Here is a 27776-nt window from a genome sequence, read left to right as displayed (position 1 = left end):
TTTAGCACCCTCCAATTAAGTCACTCCTGCACTTTTTACACACTCTGACCTTTCACAGAGTTGTTTGCAGCATGGCCCTTTGAAGCGTGTGTTACCCCCAATTAACCCCCCAAATTAATCCCCTGGTCTGCAAACTGGCTGCTCCTCTTGTCTCATCTGATCGCTCCCATGGTGCAGACACAGCACTGCCCTGTCACCCCTGCTGTTTGTTCATGCTCAGGTTTGACTTTCTTTCCCAGCTGACATCTTTTATTTCTGTTCCTTTTGCAGCTGGAGCTGGAAGGTGGCTTCCTGTAGACCCATTTACGGGGAAGAAAATCTTTGCGAAAAACAGAGAGAGTTGCAACTCACCCCACTGACATCACATCAGAGGCTGCAAGAAAAAACAAAATGGCTCAAAGATCCCGCATTCCTTTGATGCTTCTTGCATTATGCTGCCTGACGTCAGCAGGTGAGTTTACTCAAGAGATCATAGTAAACATGTGAACCTGGGTGTTGCATATGCCCTGCACGGCATGCATCTGTTTACAGGATTTCTGTTTCAATATTCCATGACTTTCTAGACTCTAATTTCTATACATTTTTTTCTATGCACTTTGGACATTCAAGTGCAAAACATTATTCTTGAACCTCCCTGAGTGGTTGCTTGATCTTATTATTTATATAGGTACCACAAATAATGTAGTAATGAAATCAGCTAATGTGTAGTAAAGGGCCATTTCACTACTTTTGTGGCACCTGGACTAACTTAGATGAGATCTGACCTGCCAAATAAGCAATTGAAGATGTTGGACGAAATTACACCTTATATCAAGTTTGCAAAGATGTTGGCAAGCATCTTTGCAATTTCAGATCCGTTAGATGAGTTATCCAGAGACCAAACAAAGAAATGACCCTTTTGGATTTCTGAATGAGTGTTTCTTCACTTCAAAATCAAAACACAGAAGATGTGATGTGACAAATCAAATATATGTTATGTCTCTTTAATATAAGTGAGTGTAAAACCCAATGCATTTAATAAGCATTGTTAGACTTTTGTTTTTAAGGAAATAGAAAAAGGATTTTATTTTTTTTTTTCGTTTTTCTTATTCTGACCAGGTCAAAGATAAAAAAAATCCCATACTTTTTCCAGACTTTTTAAATTGCGAAGGTTCCCTGTATTTACATTCAGACAGAAAATGTATTGAACTTCAACCACTCATAGTAATTGAAATATGAAGTCACTCTGCTGAAAAGTGCAAGTATGGAATACATGGAGCATCAGGAAAAACACTGTGATGAAAAATGCAAGCTTACTTTATGAAAATAAACTGACAGAATTAATTAAAAAGGCCTCAGGAAAAAAAGTCTCTATTATAACAGTCATGAAACTGTCGTAAATCAACAGCGTCTTCAGATTAGTTGCAAGATTGACTGCTATACGTCCTGCCACGGCGTCACTATCTACAATGAATCTGAAGATACTTAATGATGTGAGTTACGGCAACATTTAATTTCTATTTAGGATGAATGAAGTATTCAAATTGAATTTATGTACTATGTACTTACGTATGTATCTATTTGATAATGTTCTATTTACTTATTTGATTATGAGCACGTTGGAGTTCCATATTGCTCTGTCATGGTGCCTGGCAATCACAATTTAGGCTATTCTGTGGGATTTTCCACTTTTATCTCCCAGCATGCCTTTCTTGACAGTGCATGTCAGAGTCGTGAGTAAGGAGGATTAATACTCAGGAAAGTGCTGACAAACACAATCTCAGAATGAAAAGACCCAGCAGGCCTCAGCAGGTGTACTTGTCAGACTGTGCGGAATGACGCCATAATGCTACCAATTATGCAGAAGCAGAACAGCAGCCAAAGCAAAAAGAGAAAATTAGGAACTTTGGCATGCTATGTTAAATTAGCTCTGGTTGACATCATCAAATGCCCCAACCAACGCTACTAGTCCTAACTAATTTATCAAACTGTCGTTCATTGTTTTGCTAAATGTGCATGTCTGTATTCTCTCCAGCATTTTCTGAAACAGAAGGAATCCTAACAGTTGTTGAGAATATCAGCCTACTGTCTGTCAGCACTTAAGTCATTTTTTACCTTCTCATTCAAACCACGTCTGCTTCAGTGAAGCATAACTTTGTTTTGCTGTAAATTACAGAAGTAGAATAAAGTAGTCGAAGTTGCCGTATCTCTAAAAACTTTAACCTAAAAGCAAAAACAAAAATTGCTTGCAGAGTTTAGTTAATTCGTTAAAAAAATAAAAATGTGAACACTAATATAAAAACTTCAATTAAATCATTCTTTTTTAGCTAAACTTCTTGAATTTAGGCCTTATTTTCTTGCGACTTCCTTCAACTAGCTGACTAAAAATAAGCAGCAACAGGTTGGAAAAAAGAATGCTTCTCTTCTACTTACAAAGAAAGACAGTATTAGCCATTCTGGCACTTTCTAAAATCGTGTGCGCAGGAAGTTAAACTGCAGAGACCATGTGATGGAACATTTTGGTGCTATACCTTGAAACTGGACAAGACCCAGTGCCCAGCATCTTTGTTCTGATGAAACAGAGCTATCTGTTTCAACTGGTACAACACTCGAAGTTTCAGTTTTTAGAGCTATCAAAGCCTTAGTGATACATGAGAGTGCAATGCTTACACTTCCGTCAAATTTTACATAAAACTCTTTGGTTGTTTACCAAGATGTAGAGCAAGATAATTTGTGGTTTTCAACAATGACTTACCAAAACACAATCTGTTCAAGTTACCTGTCTAGAGCAACTGCTCAATAGATAAAGCAGAGTATAAATCAATAAAAAAGTACTAAATTTCAACACTTAAACATTTTGTCCACTATACATAGCAAATTTGAAATACCCCTTAATTTGAAGTAACTTCTAAGATGGTGGATTACATAAAATGCTGTCTGGTTATACTGGAATGCTAAGAGAAAAGTCAGGGTAAGACCACAGCTATTAGGTCTCATCTAGTCTCACTAGTAACATCTCCACCAATTTTCCTGTCTCCAGAAGTTAGTTAGAAGACTTTGCTGCACATTGGTTCTGGAGACTGTGGTTATATCTTTCATGGATATCTTTCATGGTTATCCATGAAAGATATAACCACAGCCGTGGTGTCTCCTTAGCTTGATGCAAGCTGTGGAGACATTACCGCTCTAGATAGCAACAGTGGTTTTCTTTGCTTTGCTTGGGAACCCGACCAACTTTATCAGTCTGGTACTCAGCCCCATGTTTTGATGAAAAATCTGTTAAAGTAGTTACGGTCATGTTGCAAAGTAACCTTAGACAGAAGTATGTCCATTTCACAAAGATTGTTTTTTTTATTGCAACATCATAGTATTTTGCTTTGCCAGTGCAGGGATAGTTACAAAACAAAAAAATATCCCAAAAACAAAGCAAATAAATTGTGGGCTGTGTTTTTCATACTTTCAGTTTGTTTGCCGCCAAAGGTTGTTATTTAAAAGCTCCTCTCCGTTCTCCAGGGATTTGAGTGGCACTCAGCGGAGCTGACTTTTGCTCTAATGAAAACAAAAGCAGTGTAGTCAGTTTGTGTTGTGGGCAGAGAAAACATCATCTGTCCCACAATGCCAGGATCTAGAACACAATGAAGTCCCGTATGAAGTTTTCCTCTAAATTCTTCCTCATACCGCAAGAAGCATTGTTATATCGTGTCACAAGGGACAGATATTTACAGTCAGACAACCAAGTGCCCTTTTCTCCAAAGTGCACTGGCAGCAAGCGTGCTTACAGTTTTGGTTTACTGACAAAGTTTCAGATGTTCCTCTTTAATACCAATTAGGTTACCAGAACATACAGATACTTAATTTTTTTATTTCTTGCTTGCTTTGTTTGTTGTTTTCTTCTTTGCTTTCTATTAAAATAATTTAGTATAGTCACATCAGACTCTACCGCTCATCTTTGTATATGTCTGTTATGTTGTTGCATCTGTATAAACACTCAGATCTCCCTTTAAACTAGTTGGAAGAGCTCTTGGGTATTGTTTAGATTACCCTGTAATGAATCTGCTATTAGTGAAATGTAACCCTGATACTGAGCCTCCCAAAGCTCCTGAAACCAAGAGTATACCTTTGACATCTATATTTCAGTTGCTTTTTGCCGTCTTCATATATTTTTTTTCCTTCCATATAATCATTACCATTTTGTGGTTGCCTCTCCCCAGATTGCTATTACCACCATTTTGGGAGGGGATGTGCAGGCGCATTTGTGCTGACTTGGTGTTTTGCAAGGAAATGAAGTCTTTCAGGAGCTATGCCATGTATTACAGAGACTTGCAAAAGTATTTAAATCTTTTGAATTTGGTCACATTTTGTAACTATGCAACTAGAAACTTGTGAAAAATGTTGTGGAATATCAAATCTAAAAAAGTGTGGCATGCATTTGCATTTCCCTCTTTATTCCAGGATTGTGCTGCATTTAGCTTTTTTCCATCTTCCTATAATTCTGAGCAAATCCCCTCTTCTCTCTCCCTGGTAAGAGACTTGTCTCTCCACAGCATGACCCTGCCACCACCACGTTTCATATCGTCACTTTCTTATGTCATTTTGTGCCAAAAGTGATGTTTGCAAAAAATTACCACCTTTTTTTTGCGAAGACGATTTAAGAAAAAGAAAACAACAACTCACTTTTGGGGGGGTAAAAAGGCGCAGGCCATTGTTTTAGGAAAGTGATAACATTAGGAATTATTATTTTTGAAAAGTGTTAGGTTTCTGCACAGACAGTATTTTTCATGTAATCCAAAAAGTAAAATTTAGCATACGACTAAAGTACCTCTCTATAGACTTTAAAGGTCAAAATGATCATTTCCCTAGGATAAAGCACTAAAGACACTGAATGCATTCTCAGCATTTAGTCCACATGCTTTACTTTCAGCTTTACAGTAAAGTAAACAAGTTCCTTCTGTCTGGAATTTTGTATATTATTGGCAGACGCAAGTCATTGCAATGCCAGAAGTGGTTGTAACTTTTTTCCCCCCTCCTTCCACCACAGTTGAGCAAAAGGTTTGTCTCTGTATCCACAATGCTTTCTTAGGGCCAGCGAGAGTCAGCACTGCCAGAATGTATTGTGCAACCACTGTAATATGAGAGTCGGCGTAGTCGGGGGGAAGAGGAGAGAGGCAGGCGCAGGCGTGGGGCGTCTGGTCCTGATCGACACACTCCACACACGGACGGCGTGCCAAACCGACAAAGTCCATTCCAGCGCGCTAAACCAGATGTTGCTGTGTGATTCATGCCGAGGAACCGGAGCGGTGCAGCGATGAGGCCGCGCTTCTAGGCATAGTGGTGGGATGTTTACATAGCAACGGGAGTCCTGACTGTGTCTAATTACAGGTCTGCTCTGCCCCCATGGTGAGGCCTTTATCTTAGCAGTACTGTCCAGGAGGAGGATTCATTCTGGCCCTCTGTGTTTAGTGCTCCTTTAACATTGCATTACAAACTTTAATTAACAACACAGTGTAAATGGAAGGACAGATGACTTACTGTGTTTTTCTTTACTCAAATATTCTTCCGACTGTAGAAGCACATCAACACAAGGAGAGGAAACTGCGCATGCATTCCTCCGAATAGATATGTCATGTCTGCCATGTCTTGTCAGGGTCCCGATAAGAGGATGCTTACGCAAATCCGAAGGAGTAAACTGAATTCCGTCCTCCTTCCTCTCTCTCTCTGTCTCACTCTTTTTCTCCATAGTTCCAGTAAGACGATGTGTAAATAATTTTGGTCGGAGTCAGTAATAGGAGACATCTGGGTTGATAGTGTGCTTTCCATTGTGTTTGTCGGCTCTGTGGAAAATAGTGAGTACTGAGGCCGTAGTAGAGTAAGAATTGTAGTTACCGTACATATGCTGTGACTTCATAGAAGAAAGAGAGGGGAATAGTAAAATGAATAATAATAACAAAAACATACTTTCCTTGTTGAGATAACCTTGGAAGGAAGGTGTTTACATCGTCACTTTCTGGCTTTTATTATTATCAGCTGTCGTTTCAGCTTTCTGAATGACTCTGAAGGTCTTTCTAGGGGGTGTGAGCTAACAGCCTCCAGGGTGATATCGTTCATCAAACTAGCCCCCTCCTTTGGCCTCAACTTCCCCACTCCACTTCCACCAGTCCAGTCTTGCTGAAAGACCTGGTCCAAGTTTTTGCAATGGTTCTGTGGAAAACCCAATGTTTGTCCAATGAATGACAGTGTGTCCTCATTAGATGTCCTTAGATAACAAAATACATTCTCAGAAAAACAGTGCACTCTTTTTCCACTTGTGTTCCAGAATTTGATTTTGGATGTAAAAGTAGGAAGAAAGATTTAGAGGAAATAAAAGAACTCACAGGTGCTGTGAAAATTTGAGAAAGTTATCAGATAGGCTGGTACTTGGCTAGAAAATAGCTAAATCTTCTTATTTATTGTGATTTATTGTTATTCTAGAAAGTCATCAATTGGTTGAAAAGTGAAGAGCAGGACAGGGAGAAGTACATCGAATCGGGGGCCACTGTTTTGCTAGTTTTAGCAATTAGAGGGTGTTTTCTCAACTGATGGTCTGGTAGACTCGTTTTGATAGGGGACCAAAATTGTTACATTTTCAGCTGGCGTAGATCGCTTTCACACTGCTTGGTTGTCAAACGAACCAAGCCTTTTGAAAAACCAGTTTTTCCCCTCACTTATGGTGGCTCTGCACTAAGAACCACTGAACGAAACAATACAAAAACCTCAGACACTGAGCCCAATTTCCTTCTTCATGAAATGTAAACAAATAGAGTGATGCCAAATTGTCTTTGGCAACAGAAACCTAGGTTTTTAGGTGGACCATTTAAAACCTGGTTTTAGCTGGTTAGGTTGAGTCCTCTCAATGGCTAACACATTGATAGGACTCAATGTGTTGATAGGACTCAATGTGTTAGCCACCGAGTCCTATCAGATTCTTAGTAATCTTTTAATTCTTACCAATCTGTCTCCATTCAGTCATTGAATCCCAATCCAATTAATCACATGACCTAAGTGTATTTACTCCCCCTGCTTGCTTCATTTCATTGCTAATTTCTACTGATGCCTGTCTCTGAGCCTAGTTATGCCTCAATTTCTCTTGCTGGATAGATTTTGGACGTGGACGTTGCTTTTGCCCACTAAGCAACCACACACATTGAAATCAGATTTAGGAAGCTGGCACCCTCCACCTATGTAACTTTGGCATTGTAACAGAAACTTTGTTTTGTTGAGAAAGCGGTCACAAACTGAATAAAGGTCTTTTGTGGAAATATAGATGGTTAATATGCACACTGTAGACTGGCAATGTTGTTAACATAAATCGTTAGATACTAGTACAACACTCTGAGAACTACAGTACGTACAAACATACAACAGAATGACATCTGCCTGTTAATATTAAGGGAACTGTTTTTGATAAAAACATAATTTTAAACAAATCTAGCTACCACTTTGCACTTTCCATAATGCATGTTGTCTGGCCATATAATGTGTTTTTCTTTTTGGTCAGAAAGACTTAGCTTATTTGCTGTCTGGTGCCTGTCCTGACCCGCCTGCTATTTATCACACTTTGCATTTTGTTAACTGTCCAGTTAAGAGGTTCTCCCAGCTCCTCTGTACGTGTTAATACTTGAGGCAGAATGGCATTTGACAAGTCATTCCTCTTCTTTTCCCTCCCTTTTATTGAGGAAGGCCCGTGGAATGAAGCCTCTTCCAGTCTGTGTGTGAAAGCGGCATTTGCCTTGGCCCTTTTCACCTCTGGCTCTGTCACACTGGCCTTCCTCACTGGCACAGAGACTCTGCATTGTTTCAGCTTTTGCTCTCTGTTTATGGTAACCTATAATTTTTTTCTTGAGCTTAAAAGGAAGAGATTGTCAGTTTGCATGCACAATTATAACAAGGAAAATATGTCTATACCTTGAAGCACCATCATTGTGATCCAAACCAGCATACTTTCACCTAACTTTGTTGCTCAATGTCTGTTGATACAAAGACAATACAAATACATACAAGCCAGAGACATCTGAGTAAAACCAGATTAGGAAAATATTACTTAACTGGGACATTTCTAACTAGGAACATGTCTACAGTTTCTGAAAGTGTTTTTCAAAGCCCAGCTAAAGATGGGCATTTTTCTTTAGCAGAGATGCACCAGACATTTGTGGTGAGTTTCCAAATCCCCATTTTTAAAAACAGCTACTATTGGTCTGCCAGTAAGGATTTTGGGAAACCTCAATGTCTCTTTAATCACAATAATTATCAATTTTTCTAAGGATTTCTTTTTCAAGTTTTCTTGCTGTGAGCCATTAGTTATATTAGAAGCAGATTTGAAATCACACTGTGTGTAAGATAGCAGTTTTTTCTTACAATAGTTTTAACCAAGTTAAAAAAAAAACCTAAAGGATCAATCAAACTGTGTAGTTCAGAGAATAAACTTTAAAACACTTTACCATTCATAAATTGTTTGTTTGAACAGCAGCAAAATACATTAAAGACCTGCTGTCATCTTGTCAAACCTCCAGATCAATCAGATCTTTTGGTTCAAGTCTACTTTGTATCCCCAGAGTCAGAACCAATCTGGAACAAACTTCCAGAAAACTTCAAAAATGCTGAAGCTCTGAATTTGTTTGCCCTCTTTTTCAGTTAGACAAAACATTACTGATTTTCTTTGGCAGATGATTCTTTATCTATCCTAAAAAGTTTGGTAGAGAAGGACCAAACTCTAGGACATGAAAGGCAGAAAAAGCTAAATGCCAAAATCTGTTGATAGCAGACTCAATAAAAGGATTATATACAGTACCTCCACTGAAAATACTGTTCTTTTTTTAGCTTCTTACCTTTAAACCTTTTACACTTATCGTGCAACACTAACATTCTAAATATCTAATTTTGAATTTTCTTCCTACAGTAACAAGATCCACACTGAAGAGTGTTTAGTTAAATTCAGAAAAACTTTATTGATCATAATGGGAATAGATGTTGGGTTTTTGAGTTTCCAACTAACTAGTCAGATGAGCTCAAACAACTTCAGCTAAATTTTGCAATACTGACCACCAGATCTCTGTTTGAGTCAATGCATCTGTTTAATGCATCCCCACTTTTTGGCAAACATATTTGTGGATTATTAATACTATATTTGAGGAGACCAGATAATCCAGGAGAAATGAAAGAGCTGATACTAAACGGGATGAGACAAACTGCCCCAGGGCACACCTCCCTGTTTCCCTTACTGGGTTTAAATCCTAAAGTTAATACTAGGAGGCTCCTGCTGAACCCCCGCCAAGCTGCTGTCAAATACGATGGCTTTTTCAAGCCTCTATGACTGATGAGAGAGATGTCCTTCGAGCAGCTCTAACCCTTTCTGCATATTGCCAAGCACAGGCTGTTATGCCTAGGTACTTTTAGTATCAAACTGCATTGGATTAACTGAGAGCAGTTGCATTTGACTTCTGGTGTCTCACTTTTCATGCAGTTGCTTGGTTTAGATAATGTCTCCCAGCTCAAGCATATTAATCCTGTGACACCACTGTTGCTACTCTAGCATTCCTGCTGTTTTTTGTTTTCCTGCAAAGTGCATTAACCTGTAATCTATCTAATGACTCATCATGGCGTTTAACCATTTTCTCCTTTGTGTCGCTTCTTGTGCCGACTACATTTTTTAGTCTTGATATTATAGGTCGAGACAGCACATGTCAGCACCCATCAGTAACGACATATGAAGGTAACACAGCTAGTAAAGTGTTTAGTCATACGCACACAGGCCTGTTCTCAGCCAGCTGTCTCACTTTCCACAGTGGCTCCTGTGTTCCTGTGGGAATCGGCCTTGTCATCCATCTCTTCAAAGCCCTCTGATTTACGTCTGTATTTAGCAGCAGAGAGGAATGCAGCACTTTCTATCTTCACTGCTTGCCTGTGGCTACATATGCTCTGTGTAATTGGTCATGTAGTCTTTTTTTTTTTCGTAACATCTTTGATGGTTTACCAACAGGTGCCCATGACATTTGTCAGGGCTAATTCACAGGGAGCCTCTTTACTGTCAGTACCAATAAAATGTGTTACGTTCCACCCATTCTCTAAAATATAGGGCTGACCGATTCATTACAAAGCAAAGCACAATAGTAGCATGTGCTGTTGTGATGCTACGGTCAGTGACAAGAAGACTATAAACTCCCTGCTAGGTTTATTTTCCCTAATATTGAGGTAAAAAGAACGCTCAAAGGTTGGTGTAAAGGGACAAAAGTCACTTATTCATAATGATGTGGCTGTAGAAACGATTGTGTTAGCAACTTTGCTTTAGCTTTAGCTAATGTGATAGCATTAGCAGCAGAAACTAGCAGTAGTTTTGATACTGTGTGTATTATGTAGGGATGGGCATTTATCTGATCATTTATCGCTAAAGTGAGCAAAAAATCGTGTGTTAACTCTATCTTGACAAATTCCAAATTACAAGGAATGATGTTTGAAAGAACTGATTTTGGAGGTCGTTTTTGGTTGTATGTTGCATTGAGGAACACAACACTGCCCCACCAAAACCTCCTGCATTGTCTGCCAGGGCAGATAGCACTGCTAATTTAGCAAGCTAAAATCAACTTGCCATACTTGTGTTATTTTATATAATAAGGGTGAAAAATTTTATTATTCTGCAATCAGTACTTGAAAAGTATTACTAAATGTAGTGTTTATTCTATATTTTTTGCAGAAGTGTATTTCTTATAAGAACAATAACTAAACATTTTCGCAATTACGGTAACCCAAAAGCTATTTTAGGAACAGTAAGGACAATTTCTTGTCTGAAGCTACACCATATTACATAATGCTGCTCTAAGGTTTTAAGCAAATACTGTGATATTCTCAAGGCATTTTCACTGAGAATCTCATATCAGAGCATGTGCACCATTCACTTTGTCATTCTGAGAATCTTGAAAAGTTGTCTGCATGTGAATGTTGTTTTTAAATGTAAAACACATCTCGTGGCTTGATTTAGGCTTTTAAGTGTTATTTTTTCTGCTCCATTCTTATGATTTTTCCATTAAAATGACAAAGATTCTTCTTTTATTTTGAATTTAGTTTCTATGTTGTCTGTATAGGTTTTTTCACCATTCACAGGAGTGTAATTTATTATCTCAGCACCTGTTAACATACTTTGTGAGTGAAAGAGACTTTGTCTGGATATCCAGTCTTGTGTCGCATCTCCTTCAGACAGTCAGAACAATCTGTAGAATTTCCTCTCTGTAAACTGTCTCGTCAATTATACGCCAACTGATGGGATTATGCAGACGACTTCGCCAAATAGGAGCCTGTGGCTGATATTAAGTTACAAAGAGAGTTTTGTTGGATATTTGACTTCAGATTTCACACTTTGATCTGGGAGTTTACGACTTCCCTAATGGAGTGTCTGCTCGACCCCCTTCCCTCCTCACTTCATTCCATTCCAGCTTCCTTCTCTTCGGTTTACAGTCCAGAGATAAATCCTTTTCATAGGCACGCTGGTGAACTGAACTTACACTACCCTTATGAAAGGCTTTAGTTACTTCCTGTCGTAGTGGCTCAAGGTTCAGGGGTGAGTGGGCTGCGCTAATGTCAACACTGCAGAGCTTAAGTCTAAACCCTAGGAAAACAGAAGAGAGTAGAATATTGTGTACTTCTAGCTGACTTGAAGTGGTGCATGGGAATTAGAGAAGAAGATTTGATACAATACCTCAAATGCCAACTGTTTCATTTTGCTCTGGATGCAGATGTATTGAGAAACTTTTTATTTGTTCCATTATCTTAATATTGGATAAACATTGTTTATTAAAAATGTCCAGGATAACTTGTTGTCTGCTTCTCTGTTATTGTTTAGTAGAAACTTGAGCAATAGTAGCTTCAGAAATACTGGGAACGGGTTATATCTGCATGTTCACACACAAGGGAAAAGTTCTGTTTGTTTGTCTTCGGAAATGGCTTTGTGGGAATATCAGCCTTGTCCCTAACTGGCACACAGACTGACGTCACTTCCTGTACCCTTTTCTTGGCTCGGTGTTACAGTGTTGAAGAAAATAAAGTGTATTTCCTGGAAGCAGAGGTGTGTATCTCCGTAAGTGTACAGTGGAGCGGAAATTTCTGTTTTTGTATTCTCCTGATGTACATTTATCACTTGACTGTTTTATGCCTTTAATATGAATATGTGCTGACAAAGTATTTGTCCTGATGTTAGAAACTGACCAAATTTTAAGAATACACTTTACTGCATGAAGTCTTTCCAATGGATTATGAACCAAATGGATGAATGATGCAACAAACAACTGTTGTCGTTTGCAAACACACCAAGGAACAAAGTGATCAAAGCACTAGATCAACAGATAATAATGTAGTTCAGCTAAAGAAAGGAGATAATATGATATTCACTTCATGAGAGCAAGGCAAGACAAACATTTTGGAATATTATTGTGAACATTTTAGGCCTGTTTATTTCAAACATTTACAGACTCCTCTTTTGCCTCTTGCGGGTACAGTCAATGGAAATATGAAACACAAACACACTTTAATGCATTAATCATGATACCAAACAAACAACATTAAACAGGAGGTAATTCTTTTGTTAGAAGCATCCAATTAAATATGTATTTTTAGATTTAAATCAAGGAAATATGACAGAGCGTGATGGAGGATAAAACTTATCGTCCTGCTGCTATGACAGTGGAGCTGAGCTGCTTCCCTTACAAAAGGAATGTTGATTTTATTTAACTTGTCACCATAAGGGGTTGTTAAGGGTAATATTTGTATAATCTTTTATTAAAAGAATCAGTGAAAATCTCACCTCATGAGAGCAGTATGAGTTAAAAAAGGGGAGGGAAAAAAATAACATTATCTTATTTTGTCAGCATTTTTGTTTAGTTTCTCTTAGTGATTTTTGTAAAAAAGGGAAAAAAAGAAGAAAGTATCTGAGGCATTCACTGACTGGAAGAAGGTCGGACTTCTGAGGTTTTGACTAGTCTAGTCACCAGCTGACTTCTTATTTTGTCTCTTAAAGGGATTTTTTCCCCCAGCCACTGAAATCGATTAGTAGGAAATGTGAGTAGCTTGTACAACAATGAAAACAAGTCTTTGAATCCGTTTTATTTTATTACACACTGAAAGTCTGTGGAATGACTAATGCATTCAAAGAGAATATCTGAACAACATTACTGTTTAAATCATAGATGATGTTAGGGTCCAAATTCACCCTGCCAAGGACTGTGAAAAGTGTCTGGTGACATCACTGGCTGGATTTCACACTGTTCAAATATATCAAAAGTGTTTGCTGGCATAGTCCTTCTCTCTGTCTATCTCTGCCCCTCTCCCTCTCTGTCTCACTTCCTGTCCTACCTCTAATACTATACCAGACTGGCTCAACGGCATTTAAGCAGAGTAGAATAATAAAAGGAGAATAACTAATGTCCTTCTACAAAAATAAATAAAGCCTGCAGTGATCTTAGGAGGCAAATTCAAGATTTCTGTTAGGCTCGTGTTATGCATACATGATACTGAAGACCCCTCTGTTCCCCAACCAAAGCCAAAATTGAACAAATAAACTTTTAACTGTGTGGTAAGAAGCATAGGTCAAGGTGAACGTCAGTCACTGGTGCTTAGTCTTTCATGTCCATGTGTTTAACACATTGTGAGCAATCAGTCATTCTGCAGAGAGTCCCTCTCATGAACTCTGGAGAATCTGACCACAACTGAGAAGAGTGTTACGCTCACTAAAATGAAGGACAACGGAAGGTGACAGCTTCAGATTTTACAATTTATATTTTAACCTCTAACAGTGGAAATGTCTGCCTCGATTTCTGACGCTTCGACTTGAACATCCCTGCAAAACTAGAGTGGATATGTTCAGAATGTAATCAGACACAGAAGCAGACAGGGCACCTGAACTTTAAACACAATGACAATAAAAATGATTGAAGGAAGTTTGAATTCACAGTAACAAGAATCACCAAAGTAGAGCGATCAAACAGAAAACAGGACTGCTCAAGTGATTGAGGGCTCTTGGGGTGGAAAATGTTGATGAATAATAATGTTTTCAAATTTAAATGCCCATAACAACACTAAGCAAGAACATAAAATGAGATGAAGAGTTAAGTTTAAAAAAAGTTGCAGCTTTTCATCCACATTTTCAGTTTAATACAGATCGAAAGATTCCAAAGTGGTGTTTTTTGCTGAGCTGGTGTTACAAGTTGCATCTCAGTCTGTGTTACTATGGTGAGGACACATCAACCTCAGAAAAGCTGTTTATGAATATTCCACCTCATTTTCTTTCAATATGTATGAAATCAGTCACAAGGAGAAACAACCTGCTTACCTAAGATCACAGTGAAGGTACAGTTATGCTGAGGAAAAGCTGAGTCCCTCTTAAGATATCAAAAGAACAGTAACAAAGCTTACTGGGGTTGATGAAATTAAGTGTTCAGGTTTTCTTAAATCATCTTGTCTTACAACAAAAACACCTCCACACACCTACCAGTGAGTCATGCTAGAAGCGCATTTGTGTGTTAGGTATCTGTTTTCTCTTTGTGGTTGTTCCTCTGAACACAAATAATAAGAATTAGAAAAGGAGGGGCAATTTGAACATCACATGTTTTATAGCTACTGGTGCATATCCTCTGTTGCCACGAGCTTTAAGGTGACAAATTTTTTAATCAGCAGTGAGATGGTTTTCCTGCATATTAATTCAGTTTGAGACTCAGCTCAAGTCCCGGTAGCTTCGTTTATGAAGCCACTACCAGAGAGAATAAGCGAGGCGATGAAAGTTTCTAAATGCTTTTAACTTCTCAGCCTCAGAGCTAAAACCACAAAGTCTTGTTTCACTATTACACGTGGTTTTTACACCAGCGACTGTCACTGAAAGTTGCCTTTCCTGATGCCTGTCTGAAATGAAGCATGTCACTTTTAAGCTATTATGTAACTTATTTTAACGTTCAAAACAAGCTTCCCTTAGGCTTTTTAAGGCCATTGTGGCTCCAGTGAACTACAGCAGTCTGGACAGCAGCCATGTTTTTTCTGGATTCCATAATCTAAACAAGCTAATCTATTTCTGAGCCTTTGTTTGTTTGTTCCATTTTACAGTGGCTGTCAAGAATCAAAAACTGAACAGTTTCAGATCTATCTCTTGATAATAATGCAGTCAGTATCAGTGTTTAAAGCCTAAGTAGCCATTTTTAAATGGCATCAAAGGGCTTTTTTCTTGACCCAATTTTAAACGTGCGGAATTTCATTTGGTACAAATAAGAAACGTATATCGACTCATTGAAATCTCTTAATTATATATATGCCCTACTGTCAGACTTAAAACTGTTACATAAATACAATAGTATCTATTAAATACAATATCCAAATTTAAAAGCCTGTGTGGCCATTACTGTGTGTCCTCTGTGACTTATTGCGGTTGGCGTAGAAGGCCTGACCCAGATAGAACACAACCAGTGATGAAAGAAAAAGAAGAATAACTGAAAATGAGGACAGAAGCGGGGGAGAGAGGCAGACAGATTATGTGGTGGAACCAACAGATGCTAACTTTATTTCCTGTGTCTTCTGGTTTTAGTCTAATAGAAATGACATATGCACTTTAAACAGAACCAAGGAATTTAACTAAAGGGACAGTTCAGGGCTTCTGTAAGGGTTAAGGCATACCTCCTGTAGATTACTCTCGTAGCAGATTCTTTGAGTATAAATCAGATTAGTTGGTCCCTGGAACAAGAGGGGCCAGAATTAGGTTTTGTTATATATATGAAGCATGCAATAGTGAAGCATTTCCCTTTCCCCACCTGCTACTGAGCACTGGCTGAAAGAAGACTGACATGTATCCTTTGCTTATAAGAAAGAAAATGTCTGCTTGTGAAGAAGATGCTCAATCATAGTGTGAAAACCTAAGGAGTGCCGTCCTATACTATTATGAATACGTTGAAACTACTTGTGGAAAACTATGAGCTATGAAAAGCGTAACTAATCAAACAGCTAATATCAGTTTTAGTATATGAAGAACAGAAAGGCAAAAAAGTTGTAGAATTCTGCACAGAATGCACTTGTAAACTACTACTGCTATCTTTAGCAGGTTGTTACTTAAAGGTGTTTTGCATCGAAATAAAAAAAACTATAAATAAACAATAAAGATTATATGCTAACCACAATAATCAGAATATAAGTGCACCGATTGCAGTTTTATAGCGATCACAGCCTTTAAAAAGACTGATTTACTGATTCTGATTTTGACCAATATCATTTCTTTTTTGTTGGAATAGTGGCTAAAGTAGGAAAAGTGGGGTGACTATTGTTTACTGTGCATATGCAAATGTGATCTGGTGGCAGGTCTGTCAGTCAGCCCTCTCTCAAGGCAAATGAAAAGGAGACAGAAGACGATAAGAATCGGTGTATAAGATCGGCTTTACATGTACCAGCTGATTGCAGACCTCCCAAAATGAAAGAAATCGTGTCTCATGTATTGTTGCACCCCTAATTATTATAGCCACAGTAGGAATAACCGTTTTGCTTTTGTTTATACATTTTTATTGAAACTCTTGAAACTGCCAAATTTTATACAGACTGTCTATGTCTAATAATAAAATGAGGCTGCAAAAAAAAAAGCTCAAAAATATTCTGTTGACTTGTGTGAGCAGTACTTTATGAAACTTAGCTGTTGTCAGAGTTGTTTTGAATGGTTATAAGCATAGTCCAATCATAATGTACACAGGAAATGGGGGCTGGAGGTGGTGGGCCACCAATTATCTTCCTGTGCGAAACACATACTGGGTATAAAACACGTAGGTTGTTTCTGCATAGAATAACTATCTGGAAGTAGAAGCAGTGAATTATAAAAATCTACAAAATAGCAATAAATGAAGTTCCTGAGATATATTGATATTGGAAGTTTAAAAAACATAAATAATTCGCTCTAATCTTGGTTCCTCTAAGACTAGCCCAAATATCAGGAACCAAGAAAATAAAGTTATCCACTATTATCAACTTTTTAACAGTAACTTTCTTTAAAACTTCTAAACTATTCCTTTATTTACCTAAATGTGTACTGGCAAAAAAAGTGTAGTCTCCTTCCTTTTTTCCCTTTCTTTATATCTTTTGTTCTGTTGTGCTCCCAAACAATTAGAAAATCAGATCATTCTCCAGCTGGTGCTGTAATCTCTTGGAAGTCTCTGACAAGGAGCTGCGTTTTTCTTTGTTTGTCTGGCGGTTGTTTGTTATTCTCCATGTGAGTACGGGGGAAAAAGTGAGTCGGAGTGCCCTCGGATGTGTTTGTGGGAGTGAGATGTGATGACATGTTCAGGGAGGGAATTGCCTGCGCTCCTTTGGGAGGAAACGGGTATAGGGGTCAAAGGCAGAGGGTGGAAATACTGATCCAACACAGGTTTTTGCCATTAGGCCTTCTGTTTTTATCGCCTTACGGGATCTTACTTTGTCTTAATCAGTTTAAACATGATTTTTAAGCTCCTAATAAGCTTCTGTCTCCCTGTGTTTGGATAAATAGTGAGGCGGCACAAAATTCAGCTCGAGATAGCTTTTTTCCTTGTCAGATAAGTATGGGAACAATAAAACGTGCCCGATTTTCTCACAACAAACGCAGGGGAGCTGTGCCATGTGTGATGTGCAGCTTTATGCTGATCTAACATAGACTTGTTGGAGAGCACAGAAAGAGAAAACAATGGCTGTGTGTTTGAGGTTGAAAAAGAAGCTGACTTTTCCCCAGCGGTTTATCCCTCTGCTGAGGCACTACGTTTTCAGTCGGGGGAAAATTTACAATTGCCATCGAACTGTCTTGCGCTCGAGCTTTAATTGTTTCCACATGTTCCATCAGATTGCTGTTGGCAAGCTTTGCAGGTTTAATGCGGTGCATTTGAAATGTTAGCGGGCCCTGACTGGTACAAGGCTGTTGGATGAACTGAGAGGTGAAAACCTGACCTTGTTATAGCCACATTTTACTGGGCGGTGTGCTGCTTTGCTTCAATGACTGAATCTTGTTATGTACCACGCTGTCTTTGGGTGACAAAGTAAAGACCCTGACTTTGAGTAAGTGGGTCGTACAGATGGCAGACAGAATGGAAGTGTACAGTGTGGCATGCCCTCATTCTTCAGTGCAGCCTGTAAACAACCCATAAATCTTGTTGCTTAAATGTAGTTTCATATATAAAAAGCACTGACAAAGACCATAATTAAAACATAATCTTGTCCTTATTTAGGGTGCTCCCCTCTGTATACACGACTCAATCATATCTTCAACTCTTTTGTTGAGTTGCCTGGATGATGTTAATTTTTGCTACTGGCTCACTTCCGTTGCCAACCAATACAAGGTTGTAAAAAACAAAACAAACAAAGAAATCTTTTAAACTTGGTGCTACGGGAGTTAAGACGGTAGAGAGCCATATGCAGTGTGAGAAGCACACAGATTTGGCCGATATCCGCAAACAGCCTCCGAAATGTTAGTTTTTGCCATGCTTGATTGTAGTGGAGCAGAATCTCCCCATCATCCTCTATATTTATTGTATTTTGGTTATACATTTTATTCAAAGTGGCATTAAAAAGGTATTAAAAAGTCTTAAATTTGACTTGCTGAGACCTACAGGTACCCTGATTAAGGTGCCTTGCCGTTTTTGACCAAAGCAACTACAAACTTCTCAGTATTTTACTGGGATTTGAATCAAATCTGACCACCATGTCTCACTGTAGGCATGATATGTTCATGGCAATGAGCAGTGTCAGTTTCCTGTAATCTATTCTGCCACAGAGTGGGAAAAATTCAAGGTGAGCGAATAATTATATAAAGCTGTTATTTATTGCTTAACTTCGTACTATCCAACATGTGCTTATGGTTAGGGTTAAACTTTGCAAACATATATTCCCTTAATATGTATGTGATGTATGTGTTCTTTGTGATTTTTTTGCATTGAAGGGCCATTGCTTCGCAGTCCGTGTGAGCTGCTGCCGGTCGGGACCGGACACCCTGTGCAGGCCATCCTGAAGAGCTTCACCGCCATGTCAGGCTGTGCAAGCAAAGGCACCATGAGTCTGTCTCAGGAGGTCCACGTCATTAACCTGAGAGGACATGCTGCAGAGGGCCCAGACAGCACTCCTGCAAGAGTGAGTCATTCACACTTGAAAAACAAAGCCAAGAAAAGTCTGAGGATATCTTTTTCTAAAGACTAAAGTTCAACTTTGTCACACTTGATCTGAATTAGCTCCGCCTCCTCATCTATCTATCGCCTGAAAAAGGCCATCCCCTCATGTCCAGCTTGTGAGAAAATCCACACTCTCTGTACATTATGATACACTGGTGTGACCTTTCAACACACAGCAATATGTGATGAACTCACACAGATTCACCAAGTAAAGCGACTGTTATCCGAACCCGATTACATCAGCTTTCTAGACCTGAACCTAAAAGTTTTTTCAAAGAACGAGAAAAGGATCAAGTATTTTGTTGGTCCTCTTCATATCTCCTGATAGTGAAACCCCTCCCCATCTTCAGGGTTTATGCCGCAGATCCTGTGGCTGGACTGCGGCTCGTCAGCCATACCTTGAACGTGAATCATGCGTGAAGAAGTCTTGTGTCTGGATTTTTAACTGTCACCACAGTGTGTAGGGTAGCATGTGCAGGCTTGCAGTTTGGAGCTGCCGAGTGGAATCCAGAAAGCAGCTTTGAGGTACTTGCAGCAGAAGAACTGTTCCTGCACTCCTGAGGCGTTTTACAACATAATATTAATAATACCCATTTGATAATTGCTCTCTCATATAGATGATAATTGCAAATAATAATTCCATTATTTGCTTTTGTTGCATGTATCTTAGGCCTAGATATCACAGGTTTAAACTGTGAATGTTCCTGTATAGTCGATAACAGTGTGTAGCTTTTTAATTTTTTTGCTTCTTTCTGGGCTATTCTGCAGAATACTAAAAGTCACTTTAAATTTTCCAAAAGCTAGTCTCAGCAAATGCACCAAATTTATGAGACGTACAATTTTTCCTTCCTCATAATGTCTGCTAACTCTGACCTGCTTGATTTTAGTTTCTATGTGAAGGCTCGACAGATCCAGAGAGTTTTTGGAGATGCATCCAAACTGTAAACGTTCTGATCTTTGATCCACTTCATGTCTTTTGGCTTGTGACATGGTACTTCATCATGTTGGCTAGTATTGTGTCCATTTTGTATTTTGATCATACTCTGCTCATGGTGGTGTTTTTGGACAGAAATGTAAGGAAGCCCACTCCAAACACATGAACTGTATGAAGACACTTTACTGTGAAAAGTAAAGGCCTCAGTTTATGTACAGAAGTATAGCCAGCCCTGTCATCCATAATTCTACAGCACATTCCTCAGGAGGAGACGGTTCTGGAGCTGGCCTGGTCTTCTTGGCTGCAACAAAACCTGTCACACTAAAGTTCACGATGATCCAGAAAACTGTTTTTTTGCAGCAGTTTCCCTGCATGTGAGGAAATTTTTATGCAAAGTGAGTTCCTCGTATTATTTTTATGTATCCATTGATAACATAATAAGGCAATGGTTTGAAGCACATCTATCATATCTACAAATTAATGTCTGGACTTGAATAATTTCTAATGGAGTTAATTTCAGGATCTCTAATCACTTAAATAATTGCAATTAATTGTATTTTAATAGATAACAATGTAAAAAAAAGCAGCATTTTCAATTTAAAGCCACTTCTTCCTGGTAAATTATTGAATAAATTGACAAATGGGCTCAACAACAAACAACAAAGATATCTATTGTTTTGCACCTGTTATTTAGGTTATTCGTCCATCAAATTGGTGTGAACCCCTGATCATTCATTTAGCACTTGTTTTTAAATACTTCTTCAGAAATGTGGACTGTGATCGATCGCTGACATTAGTGTTGGGGACATTTGTGCTTCTGCTACATGTTTAGTATCGAGATGCTATTTCAAGCTTGAATAGCTTCACTGATAGGCGAACTCCTTTTAGGACAACTTGAAAACAGCAATAGTCTTTTCCAGTGTCTGATCAGATTGTTTTATGAAGCAAAAATTAAAACCCCAGTGACCCAAGAGAAGTGGCTTTGTCATCCATGGTTGTTTTTTGTGGATGTTGCTTCTGCATCAGATTTACGGTTGTACCAGAAATGCACATATACAAGGGTTCCAGCCAGAAACTTGGTATGTAAAATCAAACAAACAATCAAAAAAGCGACTAATTGCATTAAAATTTTTCATGCTTTAAAATTAGTTAATCTAAATTAAGGTGTCAAAATCTTGGCCCTACTACAAATCTGTCTACTCAGGAGTTTGAGTGAATTTATTCAAACTCTGTCACATGGAGCTTACTTAAGCTAATAATTTATCAGATCAATATTATTTGCCTTGTCTTCCAGTGTTCAGTGTTTTTGTGCATATTGTCTATTAATAACATAGAACCACATGAACCACACAAAGATAAAGCCTTCTTCCTTTGTGACACCATTTACATTTACTTCCCACTTCTCTAAATAAAACTACTAATCAACATGCTAAAAAAACTTAGTTTTTGCATTACAGACAGTAAATACTAAGTCACCTTGGTTCACTGTCAACTAACAGCTTCAAAATATGTTGGCTTTACTCAGGTTTAATCATGTGTGCTGTAATATTGATGAAATATCACCAGAAATACATTCTGATGAGATAATCCCGTCTGTGTTCTTCATAAAGACTTGAGAACATGAGGGTGAAAAAAGGCCATAAATATAACTACTTCTTTAATCACTTTACTTTACCTCTTTAGTTTTTGCCTCTTAAATAATGCTGATTTTATTTCACACAAGGCCCTTGCCTCTAACCCGACATAGCTTTTGGTTGTTTTTCTTTTTTTAAAAAAAACAAACCCTCAAAACTCTACAAGTCTCCTTAGAGTTAATGTTTATCATTTTTTTCCAGGGAGCCTCATATTTTCTTTTCAGAAATGCACAAAATGTTTTCTGTCATCAGTGAGCTCAGTATGTTGCTTTGGAGTCAAGTCATCTTCTCATATCTGTAGGTTCAGCTCACCCTACAGTCCATCCTTGGCTGCAGAAGGTCACTTTGGGACCAGCTGACCATGCTGAAGCTCACTGTGGTTGTCAAGATCTTTGCTTTTGATTAGATAAGAGCCTGTGAAGGACAACCAGCACCTCTTCCCACTCTGGTCCACCTGAGCTGTGGAGCACAGTGCCCTGTTTGGACTCAAATTCCTCCTCCACCAGCCTTCAGTGGGAGTGTGGTGGAGATACACCGTCACCAGCTTAATCTGCCCCTGATCTTTCATGACAAGAAGAAGAGGTTGTCTGATAGATTAAAGGAATTATGGGTAAATAAAGAGAGATAAAGAGATCTCAAATCTCCTTGGCCACGTTCACTTGAAAGAGCAGAGCTAAACAGCCACTTTGTTCTCCATTATTTATCCTTGATGGCTCCAAGTAAACAGTTTGTCCTGTGATCAAGAGATTACATTGTGAAAGAGTTTCTCCCAAACCTTAAAGCTGATAATGTTTTTAGATCACCAGGATTCCAAATAAAAACCTTATTAACTGTCATTAAGTTAGTCAAGCACAAACTTTCTGTCCCACACAGGAGCCTTTAGGATCTGCAACAAGAGGCTCCAGAGCCGCAAGTGGCTTTTGAACCTTCCACAGTGGCTCCTAATACTTTTGACTAAAAATTGACAAGAACTGGCTAATGTTTTTAAGTATAGCTCAAATAATGAAGGCATGTTTTTAGTAGTTTGTTCCTCTTTTATTATGGAATAATGGCACTGAATTTCCACAATAGAAGACTCTTCTTGGATTCATTTTTTTGGCTTTAGGTTTTAAACTTTTTTTTTAACATTATTTCAGCATCCCACAGAAAAGAGTTTATTCATTCCATTTGTTTTATTTTAAAAACTTTTATGTTTTTCTTTATTTTAAACCTAAAAATAGAAACAAAACAGTTCACGTAACATTTGTGGCTCTGTTTTGCTGGACTGAGGGGAAAAATGACTTTTTGGATTGCAAATGGCTGATTTAGGAAATATGTTGGGTTTTGTGGTATATCTCAGATTCTTATATAATTAATGGTTGTGCTGCAGTCCATTCCAGGTTGACCCAGTTTGTCACATAATCCAGCCTATCTACTGTTAAAGTATATAGGCTTTAACAAGCATATCAAGTGATGGCCTTGAGTGACGGTGCACCGATCAGAGATTTGGCTGCTGATTTCCAAACACTGATGGGAAAATAATTACTGAATCAGTTTTTTTTTTTTGCTTAACACATACACAGAAAATTTTACTTCCTTAACAGTATTTTTTTGTATTTTTAAAAAGAAAAAAATTATTTCCTGGGAAAATAAAGCCCAGGTTCTCAGATAGAGATGTCTGCAGAAATAAAACACATCTAGAAAGAATCACAACACACCCTACTGAGACATTTTTTTGTTTTTTGGAACTTCTACTAAAAAATGTAACCATATCACAGGAAACTAAATAATGGCTGTTTAACTTTATTGAAGAGAAACCTGGCTCAAATTGGCTGCCATTTATTAGTTTGCGAAACTATTCATTCGACTTGTGCACATCTGTACCAAAGGTGTCATCATATAAGAGAATTGTGCTCTTATTTAGTGATCAGCCAGTTTCTGTTTATTCTCATATTCTGTAGTTGTTTTGGTGTTTCTCAAAGTTTCACTTGTTGCAGAGATATACAGCGGATGCTTTTTCTTTTACTTTGAACAGATTTCATGTAACCCTTAGGTGTGATAAATCAGTTTCCTCCTTTAGCATCACTCTGCTTTTTTTCAACTTGGTCAGTGCGCAGTTGAAGAGGTCTCTATTCTTCACCTCCGAGAGAGGAAGTAGCATGTTGGCTGAGGAGCAGGCTGTGCTGGTGTGTTTTGAGCGACGGCCTTGCAGCACGGGGAACACCTGTGGCTGAGCATCGGTTGTCTGCAACATGAAAACACAAGCTGGCCCTCTGAGTCACAGCGAGCGACTGCACAGCCGAGTCTCGATGAGATACGGGGAGCAAATCAGTTTTTTCACATCGAACTCATGGGCTAATAAGGACAAGGGAGAATTTCAGACACTGCTGGTGCAGTGTGTGAAGCCTGCTTCGTGTGAAAGTCGTGGTTCATCTCCGCTTTCTCTAAAGCAGTGAAGGATTTCCTGCGTGTGCCAGTGAAGGCGCTCTGCAGAGTCTGAACTGTTAGCCACAGGTGAACACGACTCAGCATTCTGGCTCCAGACCAGTCTTTTTTACACCAATACTCTATCAGTAGGTGCAACCCAGTGACTCAGTAGTCACTGTGCATACATCATGGTCTGGGATAAGCTTACATTCATAAGGCTTTCAGTGATATTACAGGAATGGTCTCAAAACAACAGCATTATCACTTAATATTATAACTTCTGAGATAATTTATCATTCAGCAAAATTTGCTATGGAGACCGGCCTGCTAGATGGTTTAACTGATGGCACCCAATTTATCAGATGTCCCTGTTATTTATTGCTACTGTTGATCCATGTCAGTGTGTTTCTTTCACACTGAAATGTCATTTCTCTAAGTGATTATGGTAAAGTAAAGCTAAAGAGTAGTGGCATGTAATTCATTTTTTGTTAAGGTTTCTTAAGGAGCTATGAGTCATGTTGATGGTTGCACCAGACCATCAGAAATTCATTCTGCCAGATAGAAATGTGTAGATTTAACCTTTTTATTTTTTCTCTTCCTCTCTTAAACTCTTGATTTTTAATATCTACGTCCTCTAAATATGAGACTTCTTGTTTGATACTCTCTTAAGACTCTGTTTTCATAAAGTTCTAAGCTCTGACATAAGCATGTCTAGACATTTTTTTTTAAATCTTTCCCTAGTGTTATTAGCATCTGCCTGCAATAAGACATGATGTTTTCTTCAGCTTCAGTGGCCCTCAACAGAGTAACAGAAACCCCTCTTCTCTCTTTTACGCATGCAGGCCCCCAAAAAGAGCGGGGACGGAGTAGATTTGAAAGCATTACCTATAAATAGGCCAAGTAAGAGTTAGCGTGAAAGCTGTAGCACTTGGATGAAACGCAAGGCTTCACTACATTGTGGTTTCCTAAAAAGAAGTATGAAACAGTTTCACAGTTTCAGGGAATGACAGTGACTTTTACTTTAAAGAAAATGAGATTCAGGCAGAGTGGCCTGCTCATATTTCATTTGAGCTTTAATCCTTTAGGGATGTTGTAGACATATTTTTACAGGTTGACCCAAAGAAAGAACAGTTGCCTCATTCTGATTCCTCTGCTCTGGATTCAAGATCCAGGTATCGAGTTTTTAGCATTTTTCCATATGCATTTGCTTTCGAGCAGTGTATTGCACCATGGCGACGAGCTGGAAACGTGTATTAGCTTGGCGCAAATTACAGCATTTCAAAACAGAGTCCCGAGGGGGGGGGGCATAAACAAACGGGCCGGTGATATCTCAAATCGTTCCTCCTTCTCTAATCAGTACAACAGACATCAAATGCGGCCACAGACCCTGATCAGGGTGAGGCAGAGCAGATGATTGCTTTATCAGCTGGAATTCACAGATATCATAGACTGTGTAAGTGACTGGCTGGAGGAGCTCTCCAGGCACAAACAAGCGGTGAGAACAGATCTAAGCTGAGCTCACACACTAAACAAAACACACACATTGGGAGCTGGCAAAGTTTGCTCTCAGACCTGCTCTCAGTGGTTCGTTACCACTGAAGCCAGGATTTTGCCACATCGTGTTCCTTTTAGGCGACTGTTCTTTTGCCAGATTTTGTTTAAGCCTTTTAGGTTTTTGTGGCAATAGAAGCGTAAACTAGGTTATGTTTGAAACGTAAACTGGATTATGTTGGAAACATAAACTAGATTATGTTGGTAGCACAAACCAGCAAGCTTGTCACTTTGGTTGAAACTTGTGCAGTTTCAGCTTCGGCTGATGCAAATTTTAACAGCGGGAACACACAGCTGGTGCAGCCGTTTGTGTGGGCCTACAGACATTATAACAGTTTGGCAACAATGCGCACACTCCCTATGCATCTGAAGAAATGCATTTTATTTTCTTTAAAAAAGCTCATTAAAATGAAAGTGGTAGATTGAAATATAGCAGAAAAGCACACTGTTATCCACCCCTCCACAATGCTCCATTAGATACCAGGATTGCAGTCTCATTATATGTCCATTTATGGGGAGCTTAAGCAGTAGAACCACATGCACATCAGCAGAGGCCCAGTCAATTCACTCATGCACACATGGAATCCAAGATTTGGCTCTTGCATCTTCTGCTCTGAATTTGCTTGGTTAATATAGGAATCAATCACTCTCTAAATCCCCTTAACAAATAAATATACTGGCTTTAATATTAGTTTTAAAGTCTACTTTTTTGCATTTTATCTCTGCCAAACCATGCTTTTGTATTATGTGATAAATCAGCACAACGTAGTGCCACCTTGTGGAGATAAAATATATCTACTTTTCAACACTTTTTAACAAACAGAAAACTGAAAAGTGTGACATGGACTCATCGCAACCCATTACCCTTACAAGACCACTGATAAGTGTAATCACTCTGTTGACTTTTGCAGGAGAGGTTTGTTGGGGAACATTAGTGAACCGAAAAAATCATAAAGAGAAAGTGGCACAGGTTAGGGAAAAGGTTGATTAGGAAGTACAATTAAGTACATCAGCAGAAAATAGAAAGAGCATGTCACAGCTGCAAACTCACCAAAACCTTCAAGGAAGTTGGTCAGAGTTGATGAGAAGATGGGTGGAGTTTAATGCAGGTCAATCCTGAAAGAAAACCTGTTCTCTTTCTAGGAAGAAAATAGTTGTGTTCCTACTACAAATGTGGACAAAACTTTGATATTCCACTAATGTTGAAAAAACACAATTTCGCAATTGTGTGTTTGCATTAAGCAGAAAAATACAATTAAAGTCACCTGTGAATAAGCTTGTTCATTCGATAACTCATTAAAAAACATGCCGCGCCATCATCTTGTGCCACTTCCTGTCATCTTCTTTGTCTTTTTTGCCAGTAGTAACATCCCATTGCTAATCATGTGATTAGTGTGATGAAAAACAAGTGTTTCCTTTGCAGTTTTGCAAAATACACTCATTTTGATATGGCCAGAAAACCACCTTCTCCAAACATCAAAACTTCAGATTGAAAAATTAAGAGTTTTTTCAAAAGTGCCGTGTTTCCATTAATCAAATGTATTTTCCAAATGTCAAATTGCACAATTTTAAGGTTAGTGGACATAGAGATAGAGCTGCACTGGAATAGTTCAGATCAAAGGATGTTCATGTAGTAGAATCATTGGCAAAGCCATCTTCCTGGTATTCCAAAAATGAGCAAAACATTCAGTTTCTAATGTGCAAATGGTACAGAGACATCCCTCAATGGACCAGAAGCTGTTAGTGCTGTGAGCCGGGGTTCTACAAAGGATTAACTCTGCGGTGGGGGCTGAATCTAAATGCTTGAAATGGACCGTGTAAGACTTCCTCCCAGTTCACAATTATCCACCTAATAAAATACACGAAAGTTTGTGGTTTCAAAGGCAACAAGATCCATTTAAGGGATTTGAATACTTTTGCAAGGATCTGTAGATCTGTTCCAATCTTTTTAAAGGTTTTTTATCCAAACGCCCCATCTGACTTTGACGTCTTTTGGGCTTTTTCTTCTCCTTTGGTTTTCTCCGGTGTCTGACATTGAGCAGAGTGCAGACTGATAAGCATCGCAGTTCATGGGGAAAGACTCCAGGTAGAGTCCCTATCACGCTG

General features: G+C 38.6%; 1 protein-coding gene across 1 annotated transcript in view; it reads left to right on the top strand.

Moving 5' to 3' along the window:
- The window catches only part of tgfbr3 (transforming growth factor beta receptor 3), a 78302-nt gene that overhangs the window by 6552 nt on the left and 43974 nt on the right, over positions 1 to 27776 (top strand). The window contains exons 2-3 of the mRNA XM_023339494.1: positions 271 to 451; positions 18920 to 19107. Coding sequence (XP_023195262.1) covers positions 391 to 451; positions 18920 to 19107 — 249 coding nt within the window. The 5' untranslated portion in view covers positions 271 to 390. The remainder of the gene's footprint in view (positions 1 to 270; positions 452 to 18919; positions 19108 to 27776) is intronic.

This window comes from Xiphophorus maculatus, chromosome 9, assembly GCF_002775205.1.
Source record: "Xiphophorus maculatus strain JP 163 A chromosome 9, X_maculatus-5.0-male, whole genome shotgun sequence".
Taxonomy (NCBI): Eukaryota; Metazoa; Chordata; class Actinopteri; order Cyprinodontiformes; family Poeciliidae; genus Xiphophorus; species Xiphophorus maculatus.
Note: the sequence above shows the minus strand (reverse complement) of the source record. Positions and strands in the feature narration are given on the sequence as shown.